Genomic DNA, 26,094 nt, shown 5'->3' on the forward strand with positions numbered 1-26,094 from the left:
TGAATTATGCATGGAGTTTATTGAAGGTACAGCTGAAAGTCTGGAGTAAGCGAAGGGTAATAACTCTGTTCACTTACACATGAAAAGCTTTAACTCCGTCTATTGCACACAGGAAAAACAACACATGCATTAAACTACAGAAATATAAGGTGCTCATTGGGGTGTAATTAAAATCTGCTCTACCAAAACACAGTGTAGCAACCTGGACCAATTTACATAAGCATTCCCAGCCCTCTTGTAAACAGGAAAAATTGGATTTTCTGCTGTCATCAAAGAAGTTAAATTACAGCTGCAGCTTTGTTTCGGACAATTAAATTGTGGTTTCTCTCTCTGAAGTTGGGATGACCAAATTTTTCATCCTTTTGCAATAGCTGCATTAGGAGTCTCTGCTGGAAAGGGGTCAAGCAGGGAAGGGTGACTGAAAAGCCAGGATGAGTGGAGACAGGAATGGTCTCTGAAATTAAAATCTCATCTGGCTCAGTGGGGGGGGGGGGGGGGGAGTTTCCCCCAAGAACGACACCAGGGAGAGGGCGGGTTTTGTCAGGCTAAGGGTTTAGGCAGAGCGATGTCCTAGCGCATGGCTGTGTGATCCCTGTGGCTGTCCGAGGGAGGGGAAATACTGTTTCATTGCAGAAATGCTGATTATTACAAACTCTGCCGTGTCGGGCCCCGCCGGTCTCTACCGGGTCGTCCTGACCACGCGCACGGCTGTGCTGAACCTGTTCCCGCAGACCCCCGGGGGCCCGGGGATGAGCACGGGCCCGGGGCCGCACGGCTCCACCCCCGCGCACACCACGCTGCCCAGGTTGCCCAGGTTGCCCAGGTTGCCCAGGTTGCCCAGGTTGCCCAGGTTGCCCATACCGGCGGCGCACTGGACTCCGTCCACCCCGGTGAGCACTTCCCTCCCCACGCAGCTGACCGCGCTCCTGGCCCCGAACCCTGCCCCGACCTTGGGGACACAATCCACGCTGCGGGCGCTGAACCCGGCGTTGCCGAAGGACGAGACCATGCCCAGCCCCGCGCCGGCCCCTCCGCTCTTCACGGTGCATTTGCCTCCGATTCCGGACAGGGATCGGCACTCCCCCACCGTGCCCCCGCCGCTGACCACGGCTGCGGGAGAAAAACAGGCTCGGTCACCCCCAGAGAGCGAAAACCCGGCTTAAAAGGAGAGTTACAAGCTTTAAAAGCTTGTAAGGAAATCAGGGCGGGGTTCATGAACTCACCTACGCTCACAGGGTTGCCGGTGCATATCCTGCCAAGGAAAGAAACGTCTCAGAGATATATTTAGGGACATATTCCTCAAATTCACAGGCAAATAGAGCCCAGCCACTGCCTCCTTAGAAACCTTTCATGTCCTTCGGCTCTTTAGGTGCACCCTGCTGAGAGGTGCTTTTTCACATTGCCCACCAAAGCACTGCAGGGTTGGATCCCTAATTTCACGGTCATACTAATGTTCCATCCTCTTTTTGGATGAGAACGTGATCCCCTCTGCACCCAGTGGGAGGGAAAAAAGGGACCCCACTCCCCTCTGCAGCCCTGGGTGCAGCCTTTCTTTCTCCTCCCATTGTCTTTTGCTGATCATCCTCACAAGGTGCATCCAGGGCTGCTCCTACCTGCTCTCTTCTCCCTCCAGCAGCGTCCTGTATGTGGCAATCTCAATGTCCAGGGCCAGCTTGACATTGAGCAGCTCCTGGTAGTCCCTGAGCAGACAGGCCATCTTGTCCTTGGCCTGCTGCAGAGCTGTCTGCAGGTCCACCAGCTTCTGCCTGGCATCCTTGAGGGCGCAGTCTCCTCGTTGCTCAGCATCGCAGATGGCTGTCTGCAGGGCTGAGATCTGGGGACAGCCACAGGAGGACATTCCCACAAAGCTTCAGTCAAGTCAGGTAAAGCCCATCCAGTCCCATCTCCTGCCGTGGGCAGGGACACCTTCCACTAGCCCAGGCTGCTCCAACCACATTCAACCAGGCCTTGGACACTTCCAGGCACAATTCCTCGGGGCAAGAGGGCAGCCAAGGGTGATATTAAGGGGTATCTCCACAGCATTGCTCATATATTTCTCAGTCAGGAAGTGCCAGAGAGCCAAGATTTAGGCTGGATTTGTGGTAGCCAAGCTATTTGGGATGAAGGGGATGGGATCAGTTGGCTGCAACCTGGTGAGATGTTGGCTGTAACCTGGTGGGAGCCCACAGCAAACACTTATTCTGATACCACCAAACCAACACACTTATTTGCAAAGTGAGAAATAAATCTCCTTTTTTTGTGTGCATGAAGAGCAGATGAGAAGTTAAAATAGACCTAATCTGGGGCAGGGGGTTCTTTGCAGCTCCACAGGGTGGGAACTGGTAGGACAATGCCCTTTGATGGAGGAGCTGCACTCCCAGGTGGATCCATCCCTTGGTCCTACCTGTTTCTTCACGTTGTCTGACTCACACTGCAGCTTCTGGATCATCCTGTTGAGCTCAGCAATCTCACTCTGGTTGTTCCTCAGGTCATCACAGAACTTGCCCCGGCTGCTGTGGAGCTCCTCCAGCTGTTGCACAGGAAGAGGATGATGTCAATGCACCCAAATCCCCCTCCCCAGGGCCCCTGCCTTCCCGGGAAGATGGAAATCTCTGCAGCTGCACCAGGGTCAGTGTCCCCAGGACACCACCCAGACATGGCCTCAGACTGGGTAAGGTGAGAGTCTCAGGGGAGTCCTGGACTTGCTGATCTTGGAGGTCTTTTCAGCCTTAGGGTTCTATGATTTTCCCTTTGGGAAGTAATGATGCTCCTCAGAGTGCACAAAGGGGACATCTCTGAACATTCTGATCTGCTCTGCTTGTACTGAAATGTCTCAAACCACACTTCTAAGGTTGGTTTGTGTTTGGGGTTTTTTTTTGGTACGACTTTCTTAAGCAAACTGAAGCTAATACACAGTGTGAGACGGGTTAAAGTTGCATTATGGAGGATGGGAATGGTCTCAGAAATAGTCTGTCAAGGAAATTCATAGAATACTCACCCTGGTTTGGTAGAAAGCCTCCACCTCAGCCTTGCTCTTCTGGGCAATCTCCTCGTAGCAGCACTCCACGCTTTTGATGATGCCTTCCATGTCCAGGTCCCGGCTGTTGTCCATTTGCACGATGACAGAGGTGTCACACAGCTGACAGTCCAGCTGAGCCCTCTCCTGCAGGACCAGAGCATCAGTTCCATTCCCTCAACCAGCCCAGCCACGCCAGCAGCAACCCCAGCAAGGGGCATCTGGTTGCAGGAGGTTCTCCCCTGAACTCCCAACACGGGTTTTTCCGGTTGGGCAACTGGTGTCCAGCAAGACCTGGCAGCTGGGACTTGTTTTGGTGGCACATCATGGGATGGCTGGATGCAGTTCCCTAAGGAAGGGTGGGGAATCTGGTGAAGAAAGCCACTTCTGCATTTCTGGCTGTGCCAGTGCTCTCCTGGATTGGGAATCCTCACGTTCTTTGAGCCCCACTGACCCCTGCTCAGGGGGTTTAGCTCAAGAAGTGTCAATGCAAAGTGTCTCCAGTGTGTTTTGTTAAAAACTTGCAGAATTTTAGACAGAAGTGTTATTCTCATAAAAAACGTTTTGACCAATGTAAAAATAAATAAATAAATAAATAAATAAATAAATAAATAAAACAGAAAAAAAAAAAACAAAAAAAACCCACCACCACAAAAAAAAAAAAAACTAAAACAAAAACAAAAAGTGCTAGAAACATTTGGCCAACCCAGGGATGATTTGGATTAGAATGTGAGAGGTTTTCAGGCAAAAGATTATTCCCCTTATGGGCAGCAATGTAGCAACCAAGACACTCTTCACCTTCCAAACTAGGTGTGACAGCATTGTTATCAAATACATCTAAAAGGCATACAGTTTTGGGCTACAATTCCAGGATTTTCAGAAAAGACACCTTTCCCTGCACTCTTGGTGTAAGACTCAGTGGGAAGGGCAGGAGATGGTGCCTCACCCCAGGGAGCAGATTGAACCAGGAGCTCTTACCTCAGCGTAGATGCACTTCAGGAACTCCAGCTGCTGCCGCAGGAGACCCACCCTCACCTCCAGCTCCTCCTTGGTCAGGTAGAGACAATCCACATCCTGGAGAGATACCAGGAACTTGGTGAAAAGAGGTGAAGGAACAACTGTGGCAAATCCTAGGTTTCCTTTAGATTAGGAAAAACCCCTACTCTTTCCAGTACTTAGCACTATGTGGGTTTCAGCTTCATGAGCTACAAACCTCAGAGGCCTTCCAGATTCCTTGGGTTGCCTCATATTTGGGGCATCACGCTGTGCCATGGTGCCAGGACCCCCCACTTCTCCCATTGACCCCACGCCCAGGGTTTGCCCACCCTTATCTGGCCCTGACTCACTTTCTTGAGCACCACAAACTCATTCTCCGCTGCCGTGCGCTTGTTGATCTCATCTTCATACCTGCAGGAAAGCAGAGCAGGGAGCTGCTTAGCCCTGGGGATCCCATCTCCATCACCCAACCATCCAGTGCAGACCGTGGGAAATGAGATTTCATGTTACACCTCATTTTTTATCATTATTTTTCTTTGTTGCTGTTTCTTACCCCCTCACTGATTTTACTCAGCAGTTTTAGCCATGCCAGTGGTTTGGGTGGCTGGAATCAGAGGACAGAAAAATATCTGGCCAAACCACCAGAAATGCAAAGCTGGAGGCTTGGGCTGCTGCTTCCAGCCCTTCTGCTTTGTGAGATGTTTTTCCAGAGCATCCAGGACTGTGCTCAAAGTGTTTATGGGGAGACTGGCCAAAATGCCTCAGGGGAAGTTCAGGAGCTTGAGCAATCTGTGAAACTCCAGGGTGCAGTGGGGAGCACAGTCAGGGCATAATGAATTAGTAAGTGAGACCTGCAAGAACTTTCACAAGATGATGATTCTGTGAGTTGGACCTGCTCGATGGTGGCTCAGCCAGAAAAAACACCTGAAATTATGAACTCTGTAGAAAGATGATCCAGTGACCTGGTTTGTGGCTTAGCAGAGCATATGGGGAGATATTAAGGAGTATCTACATCTTAGATTAAAAATAAATTAATTTTCACATTCCCTCTGGGGAGAATGAATCCTAGCATGATATGGGCAAAGAGTGGGGTGGAGAAAATTGGCTGAGGGTTTTTGTTTGTTTTGTGGAAATGGATGGCACTGGGGAAATCACAGGCACAGATGGTGGGGGAGATTTGATATGGCAAGCCACAGGGGTGTGCAGGAGGCAGAGGAAGAGTGGTTTCCTGCTCTGTAAGGAAGCTGGGCTTCAAAACATCTCCCAGTTCATCTCCAGTGCAGCGCTGGATGCCCAGTGCAGGAAATTCACCCAGTACTGCGATGCCTTGCCCTGTGCCCCAGTTTGTTGATCCATCCAGTGGAACTTCCTTAGATTCATACTCAGGGACACCACCCAGGCCAGCAACATCCGCGCCTGCAACTTCCCTCTGTGTGACTTACTTGCACTTGAACTCCTGCACCAGGTCCCGCAGGCACCGCTCCTCATTCTCCAGCCGCTCACGCTCCCCCATCACACACTCCAGCTGCTTCCTCAGGTTGCAGATGAAGTTCTCAAACACAGGCTCCAAGTTTCTCCTGGATGCTGGGAGCACATACTGCTGCAGCAGCTCCCACTTGGTGGTCAGCACCTTGTTTTGCTGCTCCAGCAGCCGCACCTGGGCAGGGAAGAGATGGGAGAATCAGGCTCTCCTGTCCCAGGGTTTCTGTACTTCCCAAAGGGAAAAGTGAAAATCAAATCAGAATTGCAAATGGTCAGATGCTGCTTTCTCAGGGGGTTGAGTGGAACCAGCATCTTCTCTGAGCTAAACTGGTCCCACCCAGGTCTCGAATCTCAGGCTGAGCAACATCAGTGCCTTCACTCTGTGCTGAGGCCAAGCCCGGGCTCAGCCAGACACCTCCACTCCTCCCCCAGAACTGGATCCTCCTGATGGGCCCAGGGCACTAACAAGTCTTTCTCAGCACTAAAACTCCATCCAGGACCTCATTTGGATGTATCTGATTTAAGCTCCAATTGTGGATACTTATCATGCCTTTCCACTTCTAGATTAAAGGGCTCTCTAGGAGCTTGATGGGTCATGAATAAGTCATTTTACAAATAGGAAGAAGCAGGAGTTGCTGCACCTGGGTGGATTCAGTTTTTCCAGTTGTAGAACAACTCTCCAGGAAAATCAAGATCAGATCAGACAGAGCAGATTTTCTTTGCTGTTTGAAAAATTCTTTCCCATAACAGCTCTCTAAACAGTCATGAAAACCCTTAAATGTAGCCAAGAAAACAATGATAAATTACATCTTTTTAGGATATCACCAAATAATTTTGTTCACAGAGTAGAGGGACAGAGAAATTAATTCCTCCCATTTTAGTTAAATTCATCCTTCCACATCACCTTCATGAAACACAAACTATTTTAAGAATGCAGAAGTCCTTTGGAGTTTATAGATTTGTGAGAGCAACATCAGATTAGACACTTGAAATAAAATTTCCTATCCTTCAATGTCTTCATCTCATCACTCGCAGGTTTGGATTTACTATATCCCTGGAGCTGGTCCTGACTGACCTCTTTAGCAGGTTGGTGACCATCCAAAGGTACAACACTGGTGGTGTTGCCTTGGTGCAAGGCTTAAATCCAGAGGGTCTCCAGGCCAGGACCATGTGGCTCATAAGAAATGTTTAAATAGGAGGGCACCAGGAGAAAGAGCTCCCTGTGTTGTCTCTGGGGACATGCACCCTTCGGAGCTGAGGGATGCGGGGAGGGGAAAGCAGGGTCTCACCTTGTCAATGAAACAGGCGAACTGGTTATTGAGGTTCTTGATCTGCTCCTTCTCATGGGTCCGCACTTGGCACTCCTCGGGGTCCACGCCCACGCACAGGGGCTTGAGGAGCTCTGGGTGGATGCTGACGCCGCGAATCCCCTCGGACCTCCCTCCGCCGAGGCCAATGCCGATGCCACCACCGTAGCCCCCCACGGCCACGCCATCCCCCAGGCCTCTGTAGCTGCCCAGGCCCCCGAAGCTCGCACAGTTCCCAAAGCCCACGACGGTGCCAAAGCGGCCCCCGCCGTAGGCGACGCCGCAGCGCCCAATGCCGGCACCGCCGTAGACCCCGCTGCGGCAGCTCCCACCAAAGGAAATCCTTTGCCCTCTGCCCAGGTCACAGACACTGCGGCTGCTGAAGCCACCGATCCCACACCTCCGTCCCACAGGCTGGCAGACAGAAGCCGAGCTGCTGTTGGGCCTGCCCAGGCCGCAGACGGCGGATGCCGAGGAAAAGCCTCGTCGTCCCAGGATGGAGCCAGAGGTGTAGCACTGTCGGCTCATGGTGGCTGGGGTGGGCGGGCAGTGACAGTGATGCAGAGGAGCAAGAGAGGAGCAGGGACTGGAAGAAGGAGATCTCCTTTAGCTCCTCCGAGGCAGAGCCTTTCTCCTTATATACATTTCAGGAGGTGCCTCAGATGCAAAAATTTAATTTATCCACTGGGTTTGGTCTGCCTGGCAGCAAGGAATGGCTTCCAACATTTTAAACCCACAGCAAACACTTCTATCTCATATGAAATAATGTGGAAATTAAAATAAACTGCTTTGCTTGCAAGCTTCTGTTTCAGGACTTATATTTTACTTAATTAATCTGCTTCCTTATTGTGTAATTATAGTTTAGCAAAATAATTCAAGGGGTTTTTATTCATGGCTTGTTTACGGTTTGGTTTCACCACAGCGTTTAATTACGTTTCAGGACCTCCTGCAAAATGTCATGGGGATGCCGCCCCTTTCAGGGTCCGTGGCCATCTCCGGGCGGGCTCTTGGGCAATGACAGCTGCTGACAGGGAGAAGGAAGGCAGATCCATCCCGGCTCAGCACTGACGTTGTTGGGAGTGCTCTCGTAAGCATTTATTCCTTCCTCTTGTGGGGATGGCTGTGGCTCTTGGAGAGGATTCGGGTGCGGATCATCAGAATGGGGCTGGTGGTTTCCACAGGATGGGGCAGGAACCGTGTGAGGTGGTGCTGAGGATGAGTTTGGTCATGGGGAAGATGCTCTGGGGGTTCAGAGAATCATGGAGTCATGGAATTATTTGGCTCAGGAGCCCTTAAAGCTCATCTCAACCCACCCTCTGCCGTGAGCAGGGACACCTTCCACTGTCCCAGCTTGTTCCAAGCCCCATCCAACTTGGCCTTGGTCACTTCCAGGGAAGGGTCAGCCACAGCTTCTCTGGACAACCTGTGCCAAGGCCCAGTGGGGCTTCCACTGTCCCTTAGCATACCTGAAATTGAAGATAAGGCATTTCTGGGAAATGAAAGTGATTTATTACTGAGTTATGTGCCCAGGGAAAGTGCTACACTTCGAACATGGGCATGATGGGACCGGGGCACACAGCAGATTCACGAGAACAGGAGAACTAACAAAGAAGGGAAATGTTGCAAGCAGGTTGAGAAATGTCAGGTGGAGTGAAGGTTTTGTCTGGTCATCCCTAGACACACCTTTTTGACGTTAAATCTGTCCAGTAGTATCTGGTAATGAGAAGGCATTGTCCCATCTTAATTAAAATCCTTAAAAAGATTTTTGAATTTACTTGGAAACAAAGATCCCTTTTTTGCCTTAAAAGGGGGTCTAATCACATAAACAAAAGAGATTGCAGAGCTTGCCCTGAGAAATCTTTACATCTTTGCTGGAGCAAAATTAACTGGTTCTGGGAGGACTCACTGCTATTGTCAGTGGTCAGTGTGAAATGCACAGGAATTCAAGAAGACGAATCAGGATATTTAGAATATTTGTGTAGTATTTCCTGGAAGGATCTTTCCTTTTTTTTTTTTTTTTTTTTTTTTTAACAGATCTCATAATGGATTCAAATTTAAAAATTACTATATTTACTTATAATCACCTAGGGTTCCATTTTAGCTATGTTGGTCTGAGTATACACAGATGCACATCTTGCAATGACATGTACTTTCATAGAATGCTGGAATCATGGAATGTGTTGGAAGGGGCCATAAAACTCATCTCATTCCAACCCCCTGTTGTGGCCAGAAACACCTTTCACTATCCCAGATTACTCTCATTTGCAGATAGTTGGAGAAACCATATGAGCTTTGGGGCACCACATGCTTCATATCACTTCAAGGTAACCCAGGCACTGGGACCTCTTGCATGCAAGTGAAAAGAGAAGAAATATTTTGGAGATGAGTTTTATTTTGAGCCAAAGCATTGGTGCAATCCCTGGAGAAGACTCTGGGTGTATGAAGCCAGACATGGAGCACAGCCTGGGGACAGGGCGTTCATGGAAAGGACAATGCATCACTGAGCCCTTAGGGAGGTCCAGACATGACCTTCATGAACTTTTTCAGGCTGGCACAAGCACAGGCAAGCTGAAAAGGGGGAGAAGCCAGGCTCTTGTTCTGCTTTCCATGTGGCTCAGCCCTGCACAGCTGCCTGGATCGGGAGCAGCTGCTGCTCCGAGCTCTGCTGCCCAGAAGAACCACAGAGAGACTGCATCTCCTCTTCATGGCAGGAAGACATGGCCCTTTTCCCTTGAGGACAACAACTTTCCAGTTTTTCCAGGTGTGAAAAATCTGCATCTGGCTGGGGTCATGTCCCAGTTATCCCCCATATCTCTGCTCAGCCACTGTGGACTGCCTTGTACCACACAGGTGACACACATTTCAGGGAGGTAGATGCCCCAAACCCCTGGTTTTGTTGGAAAACAGGGGAAAATGCTGCTCATGGGACAATCATCCTCCACCAGCTACAAGCCCTGAGATCCCTTCTTGTGTATGAAGAGTTGTTGGGCTGTTCCTCCAACAAACCTGATCTTCAACCTCTGACTCCTGCTCCTGTCCCTAAGAAGTGGCTTCTCCAGGTGCCCAGCCTTGCACATCAGAGGAAGTCAGTCCAGGGCAGCACCTGTGGTTAGCAGCTGCTGAGCTTTCACAAAGCTGTTTTGGTGTCACATGGTGGAGGTTCCACCAACTTCAAAGCAGGAAGGACTCCAATGGGATTTGGGCTTTCCAAGAGAAGGGTTGCAATGGTTTTTGTGCACAGGTTGTCTTCCTTGAGACCTTTTCATGTGTCCAGACTTTATTGTGGCTGGGACAAAATGAGATGGTATTGGCAGAGAGGGACCCAATCTTCCACTATCCAAGGAGGATATGAAACCGCTTCTCTCATGGATTCATCTTTTATTTTAACCTACAGCTTCCACACAGGTTTACAGGGGAAACCCCTGAGCTGCTTGGCCCTAAACATTCCTTGAGCTGTGGTGGCTTTCATGAGACTTTAAAACCTTTGAGATTTACATATGCTCAGATAAATTCATGGTGCTTAAGCACCAACTAAACTGGGACCTGCTAAGCCACTCCTGCAGACAGGGAGAGCTTGGGGGTATTTCCAACCTATTGTTGGGATTTTGTCTGAAAAAAACCATCCAACAGAGTCTGATTTGTCCCAATGAGAAAAGCACTTTTTAAGACCCTCTCCTTGAAAAACAGGGCTATCAGGGCTGGCGGTGTGCTCCCTCCCTTCCTGCAGGCTGGGCAGTTTTTGTGGCTCCCTTTGGAAAGGACACAAAGTCAACATTAAAAGGGTTAATGAGGCCCCCAGGACACATCCCACTGGTTTGGCTGGTCCCGCTCTCCAAAGGTGGCTGTTCCCCATCTCTTAAGTGCAGGTTGATTTGGCTCCCACATCAAAGCAGACAGGGATTAGTGGGGACAGGAGTAGAGATGATGGTCTGAAACTGGGAACCAGTAACCTTGCTCCACAGCCTCTCCTCACCCTCAGCCTGGGTCGTCCCTGTCCATTTATGCTGCTTTGGGGCAAAGAGACAGAAGAGAATTCCTGAGGTTCCTTCCAGGCTGTTCCATGATTCCTGCCCGTATGTACCACTTGCATTTGAGGTGTTTACAGGTATGACCTTCCCAAAACTTCATCCTTCCTTCTGCTGGACTGTAGGTGACCCGTGTGATCCTATCACAGTGTTGGGGTGTTGAAACACCTACCCCCCGCAGCCCCCCACAGTTACCAGTCTAGCCCAGATCGGCGCGGCCTTGGGGGGAAGCATTCCTGGAGCACGGCAAAGATTCCAAAAGAGGCTCCAACCCCCGGTGTGGTCCAAGATGTTTATTCCATAGAAGGAAGGGGGAAAGAGAATGAACAAGGAAGGGACAGAGCCTTATCTAGGTTCAGTACAGGAGGGGCTACTTGGCTCCCAGCCAATTGAATCAGGAAAGGAAGGAAGGGTCAAATTAACATGGTCACAGCTACAGGGGTCTCTGGGGAGTGAAAAAGCATTTCCCAGAGCAACACAAACAGGGTGTTGTGACCAAGAACAAAATGAGAGTTAGGGTCTCTGCTCAGAGAACAAAATTAGAGAATAAGATCCACCTGTGTGCCCTGGCAGCCAGGAGGGACAGCACCTCCTGGGGACACCAGGCCCAGGCTAGCCAGGCCAGGGAGCAGGATTGTCCTGCTTTGCTCTGGGCTGAGGTGGCCTCACCTCCATTCGGGGGGGCAGATTTGGGTGCCATAATATAAGGAAGACCTAAAGATGTTGGAGAGGGTCCAAAGGAGGGACATGAGGATGAGGAGAGGTCTGGAGGGGCCACATGAAGTCAGCCTGGAGGAGACTGAGGGAAGACTTGTCAGGGGCTGCATCTTCATCTTAAGAGCCAACTCCAATCTCTGCTGTCTGTGAGCAGGGATAGGACCCAGGGAACAGTTGGAGGTGTGTCAGGAGGGTGAAGTTGGATATTGGGAAAAGGCTCTGCTTGCAGAGGGTGGTCAGGCACTGAACAAGTTCCCTAGGAAATGGTCATGGGCCCAAGTCTGCCAGAGCTCCAGGAGTCTTTGGACAGCACTCTCAGGCACACGATTTTTGGGATTTTTGGCATGTCTTGTACAGGTTCAGGAGCTGGACTGGTGATTTGGGTGTGTCCTTTCCAACTCAGGATATTCCATGGTTCTATAAAATGCCCCCTCAAGGTGATGTGTCACATGAGGAACACATGGAGCCACCTTTTGCAAGAGACAAAGAGGTTTCATACCAACCACCACAAGTGTCCACCCCTTTCTTTGTAACACTCCTCCTTTGCATAGGAATTTGTGAGGCATTTTGACATCATTCAGACAACTTTGTGCCAGTCCTCATGGCTGAGGGACCGCAAGGGCTCTAAATAATAGGGTGGGATCAGAGTGATGGTGTCAGGATGAAAGCAGAGCAGCCAGAAAGGAGCACTGGAGAGAGTCTCCCTGTCGAGAAGGAACCCCCCAAAGGCACAAGGTGTCCACTGGAAGAGTTTTTTGGGGAAAGGTTGGCAAAAAATCTCCCATGGGGAGGGCATCAGGTGTGGAGGTGGGAAATAGAGCTGTGCTGTTTTACAGGATAGTTGTCTCTTCTGTGGTACAGATGGTTTTAATCAGAAAATGTGTTCCTTCACGCACAGAGCTAGCTGGGGACTCTGGAAGTGCCTTTCACCAGCTGAGTGAAAGGGGAGAGTGTGGAAGGAGGGAAATTCAGCCTCAGAATTTCAACTAGTTCCCATCAATGTCTGGAAATATATCTGTGCATCACACCAGTATCTTCAGTACCATGGGGGTAGCTGCTTGGTGCTTGATGTAACAGAGTTAATTTTGCAAACTTTTATCTTTGAGTTTTCTGTAAAGCAAAAGTGAAGTGGAGACAATGCACAAACATTTCATGCCGTTTGCTGATAGCAGAGCAGAGAACACTGAGATTTCATCAGCAAAACAATCTCTGTGCTGAATTTAAAAGTGAAGAAGGAATTAGATTATGAGGCATTTGGCTACTTAATAAACACATATACAATTATATATATGTCTCTCTTCCACATTAAGTAAAGGTGGCCTGTCCACCTGTCCAGATCAGAATTTAGAGCCCAAAGTATGGGCTACTTGACATGCTATGAAGGATGAATCCCTCCCACCCATGGACTGATTCCACTGTCCAGCAACCACCACTGGGAAGGGGCTTGTTTAATTAAGAGGGTACAATTGTTTGAGCTTTGCTTGCAAAAATCTGTACCATTTCAACAGAGGCAACAAGGACTCTGGATGTCAGGGCCCGGGCAATCCTCCCTAGCCTCATTTTAGAGAGGCCCAGGGCCAGAAGCAATTCAGAGTTCTTATTGAACCATTTTCCTCTATCCCCAGTGGGGAAGCCTATATACACAATTTCTACCACATTAGTAAGCTCTTTTATCTGTGAATGAAGGCGTTGATATTTTCTAGCCTTCCCTTAGTGAAGAGGTGTTGTGCTCATATCTCATTGACACATCAACCACAAACGCCTTAGTCCCCTTCACAAAGATTAAGCCTGGTTTAAACAGTTCATTTACATTATCTCTCAAGTGTGGCTCATGAAATATAGTCCAATCCTCCCTCTTAGCCTCGCAGCTAAGGATCTCACAGATGGCATTATGTCTCTTAATCCTGGCATCTTAGTTGATTGGACAGTTCCCAACAATATGGGCTACAGTCTCAAAGTCAACACCACAGTATCTACAGGTTCGAACACAGGCCTCATGCCTACCTCTAGCCAGGAATTCCCTTGTTGGGTAGACACTGGCTCTTAATTGCAAAGCTGTTATTAATTTTCTGTGAGGTATGCCTTTATACTGCCTAATCCAGGCATTACTGATATCGTCATTCTCAAAATTCTCAATACCGTGGCCCTGGGCAACCAGATATTTCCATTTCTCAAATTCCAATTTCCGCCACTTACAAGGTCTTGGGTAGCAGATTTTAGGAGCAGAGACCTCCCATTCCGATAGGCCTTCATCACCACCACTAACAGCACCTTCTATCATTGGAATAGGCTCCCAAATCGACGGGATGGACTCCTTTTTCCCTCCAGAATGAAACAATAGCTTCTCAAATAACAATTCCAGATACTCCCCTTTCAAAGAACCCACCATAGCCTCATCCAAAGACTGTGCCAATCTATGCAGTCTTCACACCTGAATATTGGAATAAACACCGCTAACTTGATACCTAAACCACTGTCTTTATAACTCGAATACAAGCTGGCATCACACATACTCGGGGGGAGATGAAGCCACTCCTTGACAGATTTTTGAACCAGCAAGTCAAGGGATTCTAGGAGCCCAACACTGATTTTGGTATGGTCAGCCAAATATACCAGTCTCTGGATGGTGTAAGTTCTAAGTATATCGACTTTCTGAAGAGGTTTAAGAGGCAAATCCCCAATCCAATAGAGTCAATCCACCAGTTTCTCCGATAAACCTGAATCGGCAAAGCCAATCCAGGGATCAATCCATGTGCCAAGATATTTCTCAGAGCTCCCTGGGTCAATCATATTCAGGAGAGATCCATTAATCAACCATGGGAGACAATAATTGATAGTATAAGAGTCCCGTGTTGGCTTGATGTAGAAACCATAACATTTTTCACCCAGTGTCCAAACACCTGTAAGTTCATGAAAGGTCTCAAGAATTTTGATGTTACAACACATACCATCCCAAGAGTCTCTCAGCAGCACTAAATTGTCAGCAAAAGCCATGGCCGTTAGGCATTGGTTAGAGAACAAAGTCTCTCACAGGCCATGTAAAAACAACTCCGCACGTGAGATCACCAATAAATAAAAACACTTCCAGCGTGGGAGTCCTTTACCTAAATTCAAATGCCTAAAAACCAGGCACCAAGTTGAAGAGAGAGACTGTGAATAGCCAATGAGAGAGCTTGGGATCATCAAGGAAAAGATTGTTTTCTAAAGCTGCCATTGCAGGAGAACCTGGAGACAGGGGTCACAGGACCCATGGAGGGTGATCCCAGAGCAGAAGTTCTTATCTTCCACAGCTGCCTCAGCAAAATAAAGGAACAAATTCAAAGCAGGAGAAATAACAATGGTGCGGTGAGCACCTATTCATTAAACTTCCCAGATGGACACTCAGATTAAGGAGATGACAGAAAGCTGAGCTTCTGGAGGATGTACCTATTACTTTAATGAATGGTTGGAGTCACTTTTGTGATTCATTTTGTCACCAACATGCAGAAAACCTCAGTGTGCCACCCCAGCGGTGGCAGCTCAGTGGGTGTGCCATGTGTGATGGTTTCTCCACTGAAATAAGTGGAGATAAAGGTAGGATTTGTCCTGGAGGAGTTGGCAAATACCTCCATCGCAGCCCTAATACTCAGGGACATCTGCTCCAACATTCCCTAAAGCCCCAGTGCCCTGGAGCAGCCAGATGGAACATTGGACTCCTCACTCTTTATTTCCCTGGCTCAGCAAAGCCTGCAGGGTTGGAACCTCCATTTCCAGAGATTAACACCGTGAATTGCCACAAAACCACACGTTCCTGGAGATGCAGCAAAGCAACAGTCACGGCACCTCTGGAGTGATGATCCTTCCCCACACTGAGCAAGGTCATGGAATCATAGAATCATGGGATGGTTTGGCTAGAAGGGACCTTAAAGCTCATCTCGTTCTGCCTCCTGCCATGGGCAGGGACACATTCCACTGTCCCAGGTTATCCAAGCCTCACCGAGCCTGATCTTGGACACTTCCAGGGAAGGGACAGCCACAGCTTCCTTTGGAGGTGCAAAGTCACATTTTGATTTCATTGCTTCTGATGGGGATTCTGTCACTGCTGAACCTACATCTCCTGTTTTGGGAAACTCTTCCTTTCATGGCTAGAGATGTGCCCATACTAGCTTTGAAATCCAGCTGGGCCCCATCTGTTGCCACCAGGCTTGGGAACCTAGGCTGCAGGAAAACCCAGCACTGACTGGAAAAGACAGCCAAGAATCAGCACAGAGAAGTGGGAATGGAAAATCCTCCTGTGAATCCTGTCCTGGGCTGAGACCCCATCATGGGCAGCAGGCAAGGGGGGTGGTTCTGCCACTCTGCCCTGCTCAGGTGAGACCCCACCTGCAGAGCTACCCCAGCCCTGGGAGCCAGCACAGGCAGGACCTGGAGCTGCTGGAGAGAGGCCAGGGGAGGCCATGGAGATGATTAAAGGGATGGAGCAGCTGCTGTGAGGAAAGGCTGAGAGAACTGGCATTGTTCAGCCTGAAGAAAAGGAGGCTCTGGGGTGACCTAATTGTGGCCTTCCAGTGCCCGAAGAAGACAACAAGGATCATATAGAGAGACTATTTGTAAGGGCCTGGAGTGCCAAGACAAGGGGGAATGGCTTCCCACTGAAAGAGAGTGGAGATTAGGTATCAGGAAAAAATTCTTCCCTGTGAGGGTGGGGAGGCCCTGGCACAGGTTGCCCAGAGCAGCTGTGGCTGCCTCACCCCTGAAAGTGTGCAAGGCCAGGTTGGACTGGGCTTGGAGCACCCTGGCATAGTGGAAGGTGTCCCTGTCCATGGCAGGGGTGGCATTAGATGATTTTTCAGGTTCTTTCCAACCCAAACCATTTCATGAATCTCTATTTCCTGCCAACAGGACTCTCTGGCCATGCTCCATTGGAGGATCAAAGAAAGCACTTTAGGTAAACCTACACTTTTCTGGGCAAACTGTGCTGAGTGGGATCTTAGAAATTCACATTTTCATTTCCAGCTCAGCACTTGGATGATCCCAGGTGATTCAGGCTCCCTCTTCCCCCTTGGCTTGCCAGGATAGACACACTGGGGACATTGACTGAAGGAACTCCAGGGCAATTTCTCAGAGCAGCAAACACACATCAGTGTTTGGCCTTGTTATTCCCTTTGTTCTTGTTATTATGTGGGTGATTTTTCTCCCTTAATATCCCATGGGGAAATCCACCTGCTGGGCACTGCGTGTGATCCCAGGGAGGGTGAAGCACCTGTGTCTCTTGTTCCCTATGCAGAATGGTTTGCATGTGGAAATCTCAATGATCCGATGCCAGCTTGGTGTTCAAGACATCCCAATAATTGCACCCCTGGTATTCCAAGCTCCTCCACGGCTTCACCTGGAAATCATTGCATGTTTTTTTTCCTCTGGGGCGTTTTTGCAATGCTGTCACTGCTCAGCTTAGCCTTCCTTATCCTGTCTGCAGCCAGGCTGCTCCCAAAGCACAGACAGGAGGCTTTACTTTCCCTTTAATTACTGAACACGACAGCTGTGGCTTCCTCAGCTTCATTTCATTAAGGGCTGACAAACACCCTGGGCTGTCCCCAAAACATCACTGCCCCTTTGAGCAACTCCTTTCAAGTCACTCCAAGAGTTCATGATAAAGGGGACTAGTTGCTTCTGAGATTGCTACTGGGTCTGGCATATGTGCCTGTCACCCCACAGGGTTTAGCACCTCCTTCCCAGCCAAACCCTCATCACTCTCACACACATAACCCTACAGGGCAGGCTGTTGGCCACCACTCTGAATCCAGAGGTCTTGGATGTACAGTTCACTCCTTTACCCTAAATCCTCATTCTTTGAAATCAAAACTGAACAAGAACCTTAAAATCTGAAAGGTTTTTATCCTTTCCCTTCTTTCCCCTTACTTTATTCACATAGTAATTGCCAATTTTATTTTTGTCGTACAAAACAAAGCAGCTGGCAGAGGTCCTGTTTAATTCCTTATCCCAGATCAACATCTGGGCTCCTCCAGAATTGGAAGTGCTCTTGTGCAATAACATTCAGAGGCAGACTCCTCCTTCCTTTACTGTTCCAAGTCTTGAAGCCTGCTCTGGGCTGTGCCCTGTGATTTCTGACAGGGCCTGTATGCCAGAAATTGTCCATTTTCACAGCAATGGAGGCGTCACAAACCTTGTGCCTAAAGGTGGTAGCAAAGCTGCTGTCCAGAGTGAATCCCCCTCATTTGCATCACTTTTGGGGAAATGCAGAACTAATTATCTAATGGGAGTCTCCCTCATGCAGCTACAGCCCAGGTTGGGGTGATTCAGCACAGAAGAAAAAAAAAAAAAGGAATTTCCACTAAAACCACCTGAAAGGGAAGCTTTGTTAAGCAGCGGAGAAAAAAACCCTGCATGATCCCACTTTGCTTTATCCAAGGAGGTGGAGAATCCTCCCCACACACTAAGCCTGGACCATAGGCCTGGAATATCTTTGTCCTGCCCTGATCCACCCCTTCACAACTCAGATCTCTGACCAAACCTTCCCCCTCCCTCCCCATTAGTAACATTGACCACATCACAGGGAACAACTTGCTTTGGAATAAAGCATGGATTGTGGAGCCATCTGACTGCAAGGAATGAGTGTTGGCAGGAGGAACTAAATAGGGACTAATTTCTTACCTATTGTCATGGTTTGACCCTGGCGCAATGCCAGTGTCCCCATGAAAATACACCCTCCCCAAATGAGTGCTGTGAGATGCGATCAGGAACAGAGCAGAGCATGCTCAAACTTAGAAACAAAGGAAAAACTTTATTAACCCTCAACTACAATAAAAGACACACACTGAATTCAGGATGAAAACTTTCCAAAACATTCCTCCTCCCCCCACCCACTTTTCAACAAAACACAATGAGATACAACTTGGACCCTCAGTCAAGTTACCACCCTTCAGATAATCAATACTCAGTCCATCAAGGGAGACAGGAGTATCTCTTGCACCATAGACCCCCCAGGAAACACAATTGCAACCTTTTGTGTTTCCGTGTCACACATGGCACTGCCCGGAGAAAATCTCTCCTCTCTATGTCACAGTTCTCTCACCACCGTGCATGGACAGAGATTGCTCATAGGTCTCCTTGAAGGATGCTTCGCCAAGGACCAAAAGAACAATAGTTTCTCATTTTCGGGACAACAGTCCCCCCCATCTTCTCCTCCCCTGGGGTCAAGGGTCTTGAGGAGAGAGATCTTCTCTGAAGACAGAGGGCATCACCACACCCTCCTCAACTCTTCTCTGTTCACTCCATTCCTGCACTCACTTGGCTCAAGTCATTGCATCCCCCTAAAAATGCAGTCTTTGTTGCAGGAGACATTGGTTCAGTCTGTGGCTAACAGGAAAAGTCCAGCCAAGACCACTCCATCATCTCCTCCCGCCTAGAATTTCTTCTTTCAACATCTCAAGTCCCAGACTGTCTCTTTTTCAAATCGAGGAGGAGTAGTGTTATGCAAAGCTTTCTTTTTCCCAGGAAAGGGTTAAAAGGTTAAAAGAGTTGACTCCCAGGACTCCAACTCTCTAGCACCTTCCCCCCGCCCCACTTCACTTTCTCCTCTGTACTGCCAGCACAGTCTGTGTGTCTCTCTCCCTCTGTGGGGGAACAAAGACATCTCAGATTTTCTCCACCCTTCTGTCCACAGGGGCCAAGCCGGTTCCAGTCCCTTCAGCCCTGGCCTACCTCCCCAGGCTGCACGTCTCCCCTCTGGCACCCAGCCCGTGGCTGGGCAGGGGAGAGCCTGCACTTCCCACTCACTGGAATCAAAGAGAGCCAGTTCCCCGGGCGTTCTCTGCTGTTAACCCTGTGTTCTCAGAGGCGTGTCCAGCCTTCAGTGGTCACTCCAAGTGCCAATGTCCAAACCCGACTGCTGATTGGTTTGACCCCAGCTTCCTGAGAAAATTCACTTCCATGTCAAACCATGACACCTATCTATCCACAATCTGTTCTATTTCAGGTTCTTTGGATCTTGTTTGTTCCCACCTCCCCAGGGCTGCAGGGCTGAAAACCCAATCTTGGATTTCCCATCAGTGCAGTTATGAGTCCCTCATTTGGCTCCACCTTTGTGTGCTGGAACTAGCAACAATAGAGTAATGGGTGTAGTAAATTTTGTGTTTGGTAATTAAGAGAAAGCAATGTCTCAGGAGAAGAGACATCTCATTTGGGGTCAGAAAGGGGAAACAAAACCACTGGACTTCCCAGGAGATGGAAACAGACTGATAATTGAATAGCCAAAACCAAAGGAGCCCAGATTATTCCTGATAATCATTCTCTGGGAAAAATCTGCATCCACTTCACAGAATCTCAGAATCACTGAGGCTGGAAAAGCCTTCCAGCATCACTGAGTCCAGCCTGTGACTGATCCCCACCTTGTCACCCACACCAGAGCGATGAATGCCATGTCCAGTCATTCCTTGGACACCTCCAGGGATGGGAACTCACCAGTCACTTTCTGTCCTACCAGAACAACTTCTAAGACATTTAAACCTTTTTCTTAACACCTAAAATCAAAAGCTGAAATAGCACAAGTTGATTTGGTTTAAAGTGAGATATTCCAAACCAAATCACTGGGGACTTCCCAGTTTGACTCTGTAAGGAATCCACCATGGAGAAAAGTAAAAATCCCATTCCTACATTGTCAGCAAAGGAGGCAGATTTGCTCCTGAGATTTCTATATCTCTCTCACAGTCCCAGGTGATTCATCCCCAGAACTCTGCTCGTGCTCCAGCTATTTGATTTTTTTGTAGATTGGAGGCAACATGATGATCACCATGATCACCAGGATTCATCCTCCAACTTCTCTGCTGCCAGAACACCAAATCTCTGCACTCCCCAGATTCTGAGATTGTTAAAGCTAAGCCTAAGGCACAAACATCCTCCCATCGTGTCCCTCTCCTGATGTGCTCCACCACCATCATCTCCACAGAGGCCGAAGAGGGTTCTTGTTCCTGCAAATCTGATCCAGTTTTTGATGTTGCCATTGATTCAAAGGCTGGATGAGTTTGGTTTTCCCTTTTCTGCTGCTCCTAAGCTAAAAGGTTTGAAAAACTCCTCATTCAGTGCTAAAGTGCAGAGGTTCAGCATCTTTATCTTATTCCAGGTCAGGAGAGAAGGAAGGGGCAAAGAGGCCAGGGAGTGTGGAACAGTTAAGAAAATGTTCCTTATCTTGGATTCCTTATCTAGGCTGGATGGAAGAAATGTCTCTTGAGCTTGCCTGGTTTTGTTTGGCTTGTGATGGTTGGTGTCAGCTTTTGACGTAAAAAAACATTTTGGTAACTCTTACACACAGGGAAAAATTAGCAAGTGGAAAAGCTTAAATGACAGCATTGGCTCAGAGACCATTTCCTTGTTCCATTCATTCTGCCAGGGTTAATTACCAGCTCAACTATTTACTGGGATGGGTGTTCTTCCCGCTGTGGCTGCAGTTGTGCTGCTGTTCCTGCCTTGTGCTGCAGGGACACGCTGTGGCCAGCACTTCTGAGAGATGATTTTCTGGGAGATGGTTTTCTGGGAGATGGTTTTCTGGGAGATTACTTTCTTTCTGTTCCTGTCAGAGTCCCACCTCTTCCTCCTCTTCCTATATTCCGGTCCTGGTGCAATCAGTGCAGAGAGATGATGCAGGAGAAGAAGAATCCCACTGAAGGATCTTAAAGCCCATCCCATTGCAGGTTGCTCCAAGACTTGTCCAAACTGGCCTTGGAACTTCCAGGGATGGGGCAGCCACAGCTTCTCTCAGCAACCTGTGCCAGGCCCAACCCTCACTTTTCTGTCTATAAATTAAGCTCAGGTTGGGTGGGTTGGTGCTGTGAATCTCTCCTGTTTTAAAGACAAATTTATGGCAGAATTGTCCCACCCTGCTCAGGATAATTGAACTGGAAGATGCTTTTAGGAAGGGTGGGGAGGGGCTTGATGCAGGAGGAGAGCCTTCCCTCTCCTCATGCTGCTCTTCTGGCAGCACAGGTTTGGTTTTTTGGAGGAGGAACCCTCTGACTGATCCATGTGTCCCCTGGATGATGAAAGGGACCTGGACTGTGCCCTCAGCCTGGATGGCTTTGCTTCTTCCCATTCTCTTCTTCATCTCCTCAGCTATGGTAGGCTTTGGTTTGGTGTCCTGAGTTTGGTTGGGATGACGTTAATTTTATTAAATTAGTCAACCAAACCCAAGACATTAAATAGAATAAAATTCCTGGAATGGTATTCTAGTTTTTTTTCTTGCTAGAAAAACTTCATGGAGACGTTGCTCCAGTATCAACATGTTTTCTTTGATTATTTTTAATTGACAGAAATTCCAGTTCCCCAAGTTATAATGAGTGTTTGAACTTGTTTCTATTGAAAAGAAAGAGATAAATAGTCAAAATACTCCTTAAGACTAAAAAGGAAATAAAAATAATAAAGTCAAAACAATCCCCAAGATTAAAACACAAAATAAATATTGGGAAGGCAGGTAGCAATGCCTTGCCAGGAGAGAATTTTGAGCTTATTTTACAGCTTTAATGAATGGTTTGAAAACCATTTGAGGTGAACCTTTTTCCTTTGCTCCTGAGATAAAATTTTTAAGAGCTGTAGCCAGAGAGAGAAAAATAAATGCAGCCTTCATTTCCCTCTTTGGTCTGCTAATATAGCTCAGAATATCTGGGAGTTGACTCCAGGAGGAGGAGGAGGAGGAGGAAAGGAGCTGCCCTTGTTTTGGGTGAGGCAGGATCATCTCCCTTTCTTCTCTCCATTATTCAGGCTAGTAAAAGTTAATTATTCCTCTGAAATTAGGCAGTCACCTCCCACTTCCTCAGTCAGGAATGGGAAGAGTCACCCTTGGTAATGCTCCGAATATTTCAGGCTTCTGTCTGAGCTCAGCTCAAGGCCCACAGGCTCGAGTCCTCTCTCACCTGGGGCTGCCTCGGTGTCTGACTTTAATGGTCGGGGGGAAAGCTCTGAAAATACTGGGGCTTGCAAGACCCCTGCCCCTCTAAGCTGGGAATGCCTTGCAAAGCCAGCTCCTGTTTGTCCAGAGCATAAAGCAGAGAAGGTAGGGGAAGAACAATGGGTCAGGTCAACCAGGTGAGGACCAAACGCCAGCTCCAAAGCAGGGCTTCCTCCTCCTCCTCTTCCTCAACAAACCATCTTTTTAGCAAAACCCAACAGAAAGGGACCTCAGCACAAAGCCAAGACGAATAATGCCAGGTATGAATTGGGAAGGGATGGCCAGGCCTCCTCACAGACACAAGGCCCAGATTTGGAGCTGCAGAGTTTCCTGAACACATGACCAAGGCTCAGTGACATCCAGACACCACACGACAAATCCATGATGTTCACACAATTAATGGAAGCTGACTGATGTGAGAGACTCCTGTTTCCAAATTACACTCGCAAGTGGTGAATGAAGCAAGCTCAGATGAATAATTTCCCACTGAGGTGGGCTCCATCCGATCTACCTGGAGCCAATTAAAAATGAAACTTCTGATCTGGGATTCCTCGGAGAGAGGGCACAGGTGGAGTACAAGTGTCCACCTCACTCTACCAGGGTCTGACACGCAGCTGGTCAAAGCTGGATGAAGCATTTTCCACTCTCAACACAGAAATTACATCCCCTGCTGTTCACCAAAGGTGCTGATCTCCTTCCCCACCTCACCCTTTAATTGTCCCCTTTTTTCAGGTTGCAATTAGAATGTTGCCCTGTGAGAGTGAAGAGATTACTGGGGCTGCGTGGCCTGTAATTCTTCCTGGACTGGAGACAGGAAGAAATTCCCTGTGATAATAACGTCTGCAAGTCCGGCGGGGAGAGGCAGGGAGGATTCCTGGGAACTTGCAGGCGCCAGGCATGGGACACCCATGTTTGGGTTAATCCCCCTGCCCGGGGCTGCCTCCAGAGCCAGGATGGATCCCATTGGTGCAGACGGCCTCAAGCTTGTTGCATTTTATGCTAAATTATGCACCTGTGTTTGGCCAGATGAATCACCCTGTGGAAATGTTGTTTTTTCCATGAAATGAACCCCCAGCAACCCTGATGAGCTCAACATGGGAGACTCCAAAACATGGGGCAAAGTTAATCCCACCTCATAATGGCCAAGAGATCTCAGTGCCTTTAAGTTACACAGTTCAAATAACACTTTGTCATCACCAAAGCCACTAAAACCAAGTTTTTGTGTCTGAAACATGTCTCTGGTCCCACAACCCTGATCACCAGACCTATGAGCCTAGAAGGGCAGTGCTGAATTCATCTTCATTCAACTGCTCTGACTTGAAATGATCAAACAAATACATTGTTTGAAGGTTGCAACAGGCTGGAAAACACTATCAATGTATTGCTTAGGATTATTTTGGAGGTTTCTAGAAATCTTTGACATTAATTGTTAATTGGTCTATAAAATGTCTTATGTGATATGGTATGAGCAGATAAATAAAACACTGTAACCCCAGTGACACCTGAGCCCCATCATGTCCCAGACTGCCCACAGAGAATCCAAAAGTCTCTTTGGTTCTTATTCTCCCTGGAGTATTTTTTCACCTATTTTGTAGTTTCTTTAAATACCATCTATGGAAAAATAGAGAGACAAAAGATGTCTTTTCAAAGCAGTTTATTGAGGACACAGTGAGAAGCTGGGAAGTTTGAGCAGTCAGTGGGAACACCTCCATTCATACAAGGTGTTAACATGGACAATTTATGCATCAATAACTTCCCTTGGCATTTCGGGGGGGATGGAACAGGAAAGAGGGTGATTTCTTCTAAAAATCAGCATGCCTTGAGCCAGCCACCCCAACATGCAGAAGCAAACAAAAGTACTATGTGTTCATCCACGAGCCAATTCCACACACACAAAAAAAGCTGATGGCTGTGAAGTAAGCAGCTGGTGCTTTGAAAATTGCCTTGTTTCATATTTAAGCATAAATATGCAGTGCAGGATATTCTTGGACCAAAAAAAGACAGGATAAAAATAGACACAGTCTGCTCTTTGCAGCATCTCCTGGGAAAGTTAAGCAGTTAAATCCTCACTCTCTTTTCTGAAATGCTTTGGGAGGAGCTGGAAGAAAAAAGAAGGCTCTTGGAGCAGAGAATATTGTTAATTAATCTACTTGTTATGGGAAAAGACAGGGAAGCAGCGCAACAAACAAACCCTTAAAGCTGTGATAACCTAAAGTTAGGATTCAGAAATCACACTGTGCTGAGCACCTGCAGGAGAAGATTCTAGAGGGGTCTTTAGGCTTGGGGATTCTGAAAACACAGCTCAGGGGGATAGATCTGGGGCTAATAAATGTGGGAATGGGTTTGGTGATAAGTGTTGCTACTAATGGGCAGAGGACTCACCCTGCATTGTGTCGGCACGGGGCTGGTGCGTCTGAGCACCGCTGTCCTATGGGACCACACAGGGGTCTCTGACAACCCCAAAATTCCCCACCACACCATTGTTGCACCCCACAACCTCAGGGCTGCTGGACACGACGACAGGGGGCCCTGCCAGCTGCCGGATGACGCAGCCCTGGTTCCCAAAGCTGAGCACTTGTCCAGCCTGGCAGGGCCCCATCCTGGCATTCAGGCCCCCGCTTCCAGCGCTGACCACGGTGCGGGCTGGGTATCCCCCGCTGCGGGAGCTGAAGCCTCCGGCTTTGCAACTGACCCCTCCAGCCTGGCAAAAAACCTCTGGGATGCACTGCTTGGCCACGGAGCTAAGGACTCTCTTGGGGTGGATCCCAGCGCTCCGGGAGCTGAATCCGCCGGTCTGGGAGCTGTGTCGCCCGGCCCGCCTGCCCAGGGAGCCGTAGCCACACACAGCCCCATTGGCCATCATCCCGCAGTCATCAGGGATGTTGTAGCCACTGCTGACCACAGCTGCAACAGAGCCCATGGGGGTCAGCAGTTAGGGAGGAAAATGATGACTTTCACAAGGCACTCTGTTTTGTGAGTGACAGAACCAACCAAACCTGATTTCCTCAGATTCATCCAATGTGTCTGAGCCCCTGCTCCTTCCTACTCCTCCCCTGTGTCCCAACACATCCCCTCGTGGGTCCTCCCCCTTCCCATGTTACTGGAGCCTCACAGGTTCAGTACGTATCCCATGGTCCCCAGGACATCTCCCTGTTGCCTCCAAGGGTAGAAAAGGGTCTTGAGTTTGACCTTCTCCCCTCACTCCAAAAGCTGGGCTTTTTTTAATTCAAAGGTATTTGAGATTTCTGGGGCTAAACTTTCCAGAACTGGAAAAGGAAGGCAGAGGGACCTGGGCAGACAAATAATGCTGCTCCCAAAGGTATCTGTCCTAAAACAAGAAATCTTCATTGCTGAAAAGGTGCAGTTACTTACACACGCTCACAGGGTTCCCCACACATATCCTGTGGGAGAAAAGAGAAACACACGTTACTCACAACTTCCAGCCACAATCCAGACCACTTCGTTTTTTGTTGCAGCACGCCTCACTATCCCTAGGACAGAAACTGTTTTTGCTGGCACCCATGTGGCCTTCATGGCCTCCAGGCACCTCTCCAGGTCCAGTTTCTATGAGCCTGGGGAGATCTTGGAGCTGTAGAATTCACTTGGGAGCCTCAG

At 48.6% G+C, this 26,094-nt stretch overlaps 2 protein-coding genes across 2 annotated transcripts in view; both read right to left on the minus strand.

Annotated features, from left to right (window-relative positions):
- LOC110477815 (keratin, type II cytoskeletal 6B-like) lies at positions 1 to 26,046 on the minus strand. The gene is made up of 9 exons (XM_021543913.3): positions 6,784 to 26,046; positions 5,455 to 5,669; positions 4,363 to 4,423; positions 3,995 to 4,090; positions 2,999 to 3,163; positions 2,405 to 2,530; positions 1,614 to 1,834; positions 1,224 to 1,252; positions 1 to 1,110 (listed from the first exon to the last, which is right to left on the minus strand). Exons 1-9 carry the CDS (start codon positions 7,327 to 7,329, stop codon positions 680 to 682), a joined length of 1,890 nt encoding a protein of 629 aa, XP_021399588.3. The 5' UTR covers positions 7,330 to 26,046; the 3' UTR covers positions 1 to 679.
- The window catches only part of LOC110477814 (keratin, type II cytoskeletal 73), a 4,456-nt gene continuing 3,269 nt past the window's right edge, over positions 24,908 to 26,094 (minus strand). The window contains exons 8-9 of the mRNA XM_085562751.1: positions 25,852 to 25,880; positions 24,908 to 25,383 (exon numbers count right to left, since the gene is read on the minus strand). Of these exons, the coding sequence (XP_085418877.1) occupies positions 24,908 to 25,383; positions 25,852 to 25,880 (505 nt within the window). The remainder of the gene's footprint in view (positions 25,384 to 25,851; positions 25,881 to 26,094) is intronic.

Source organism: Lonchura striata, chromosome 29, assembly GCF_050655825.1.
Source record: "Lonchura striata isolate lonStrDom1 chromosome 29, ASM5065582v1, whole genome shotgun sequence".
In the NCBI taxonomy this organism is placed as follows: domain Eukaryota; kingdom Metazoa; phylum Chordata; class Aves; order Passeriformes; family Estrildidae; genus Lonchura; species Lonchura striata.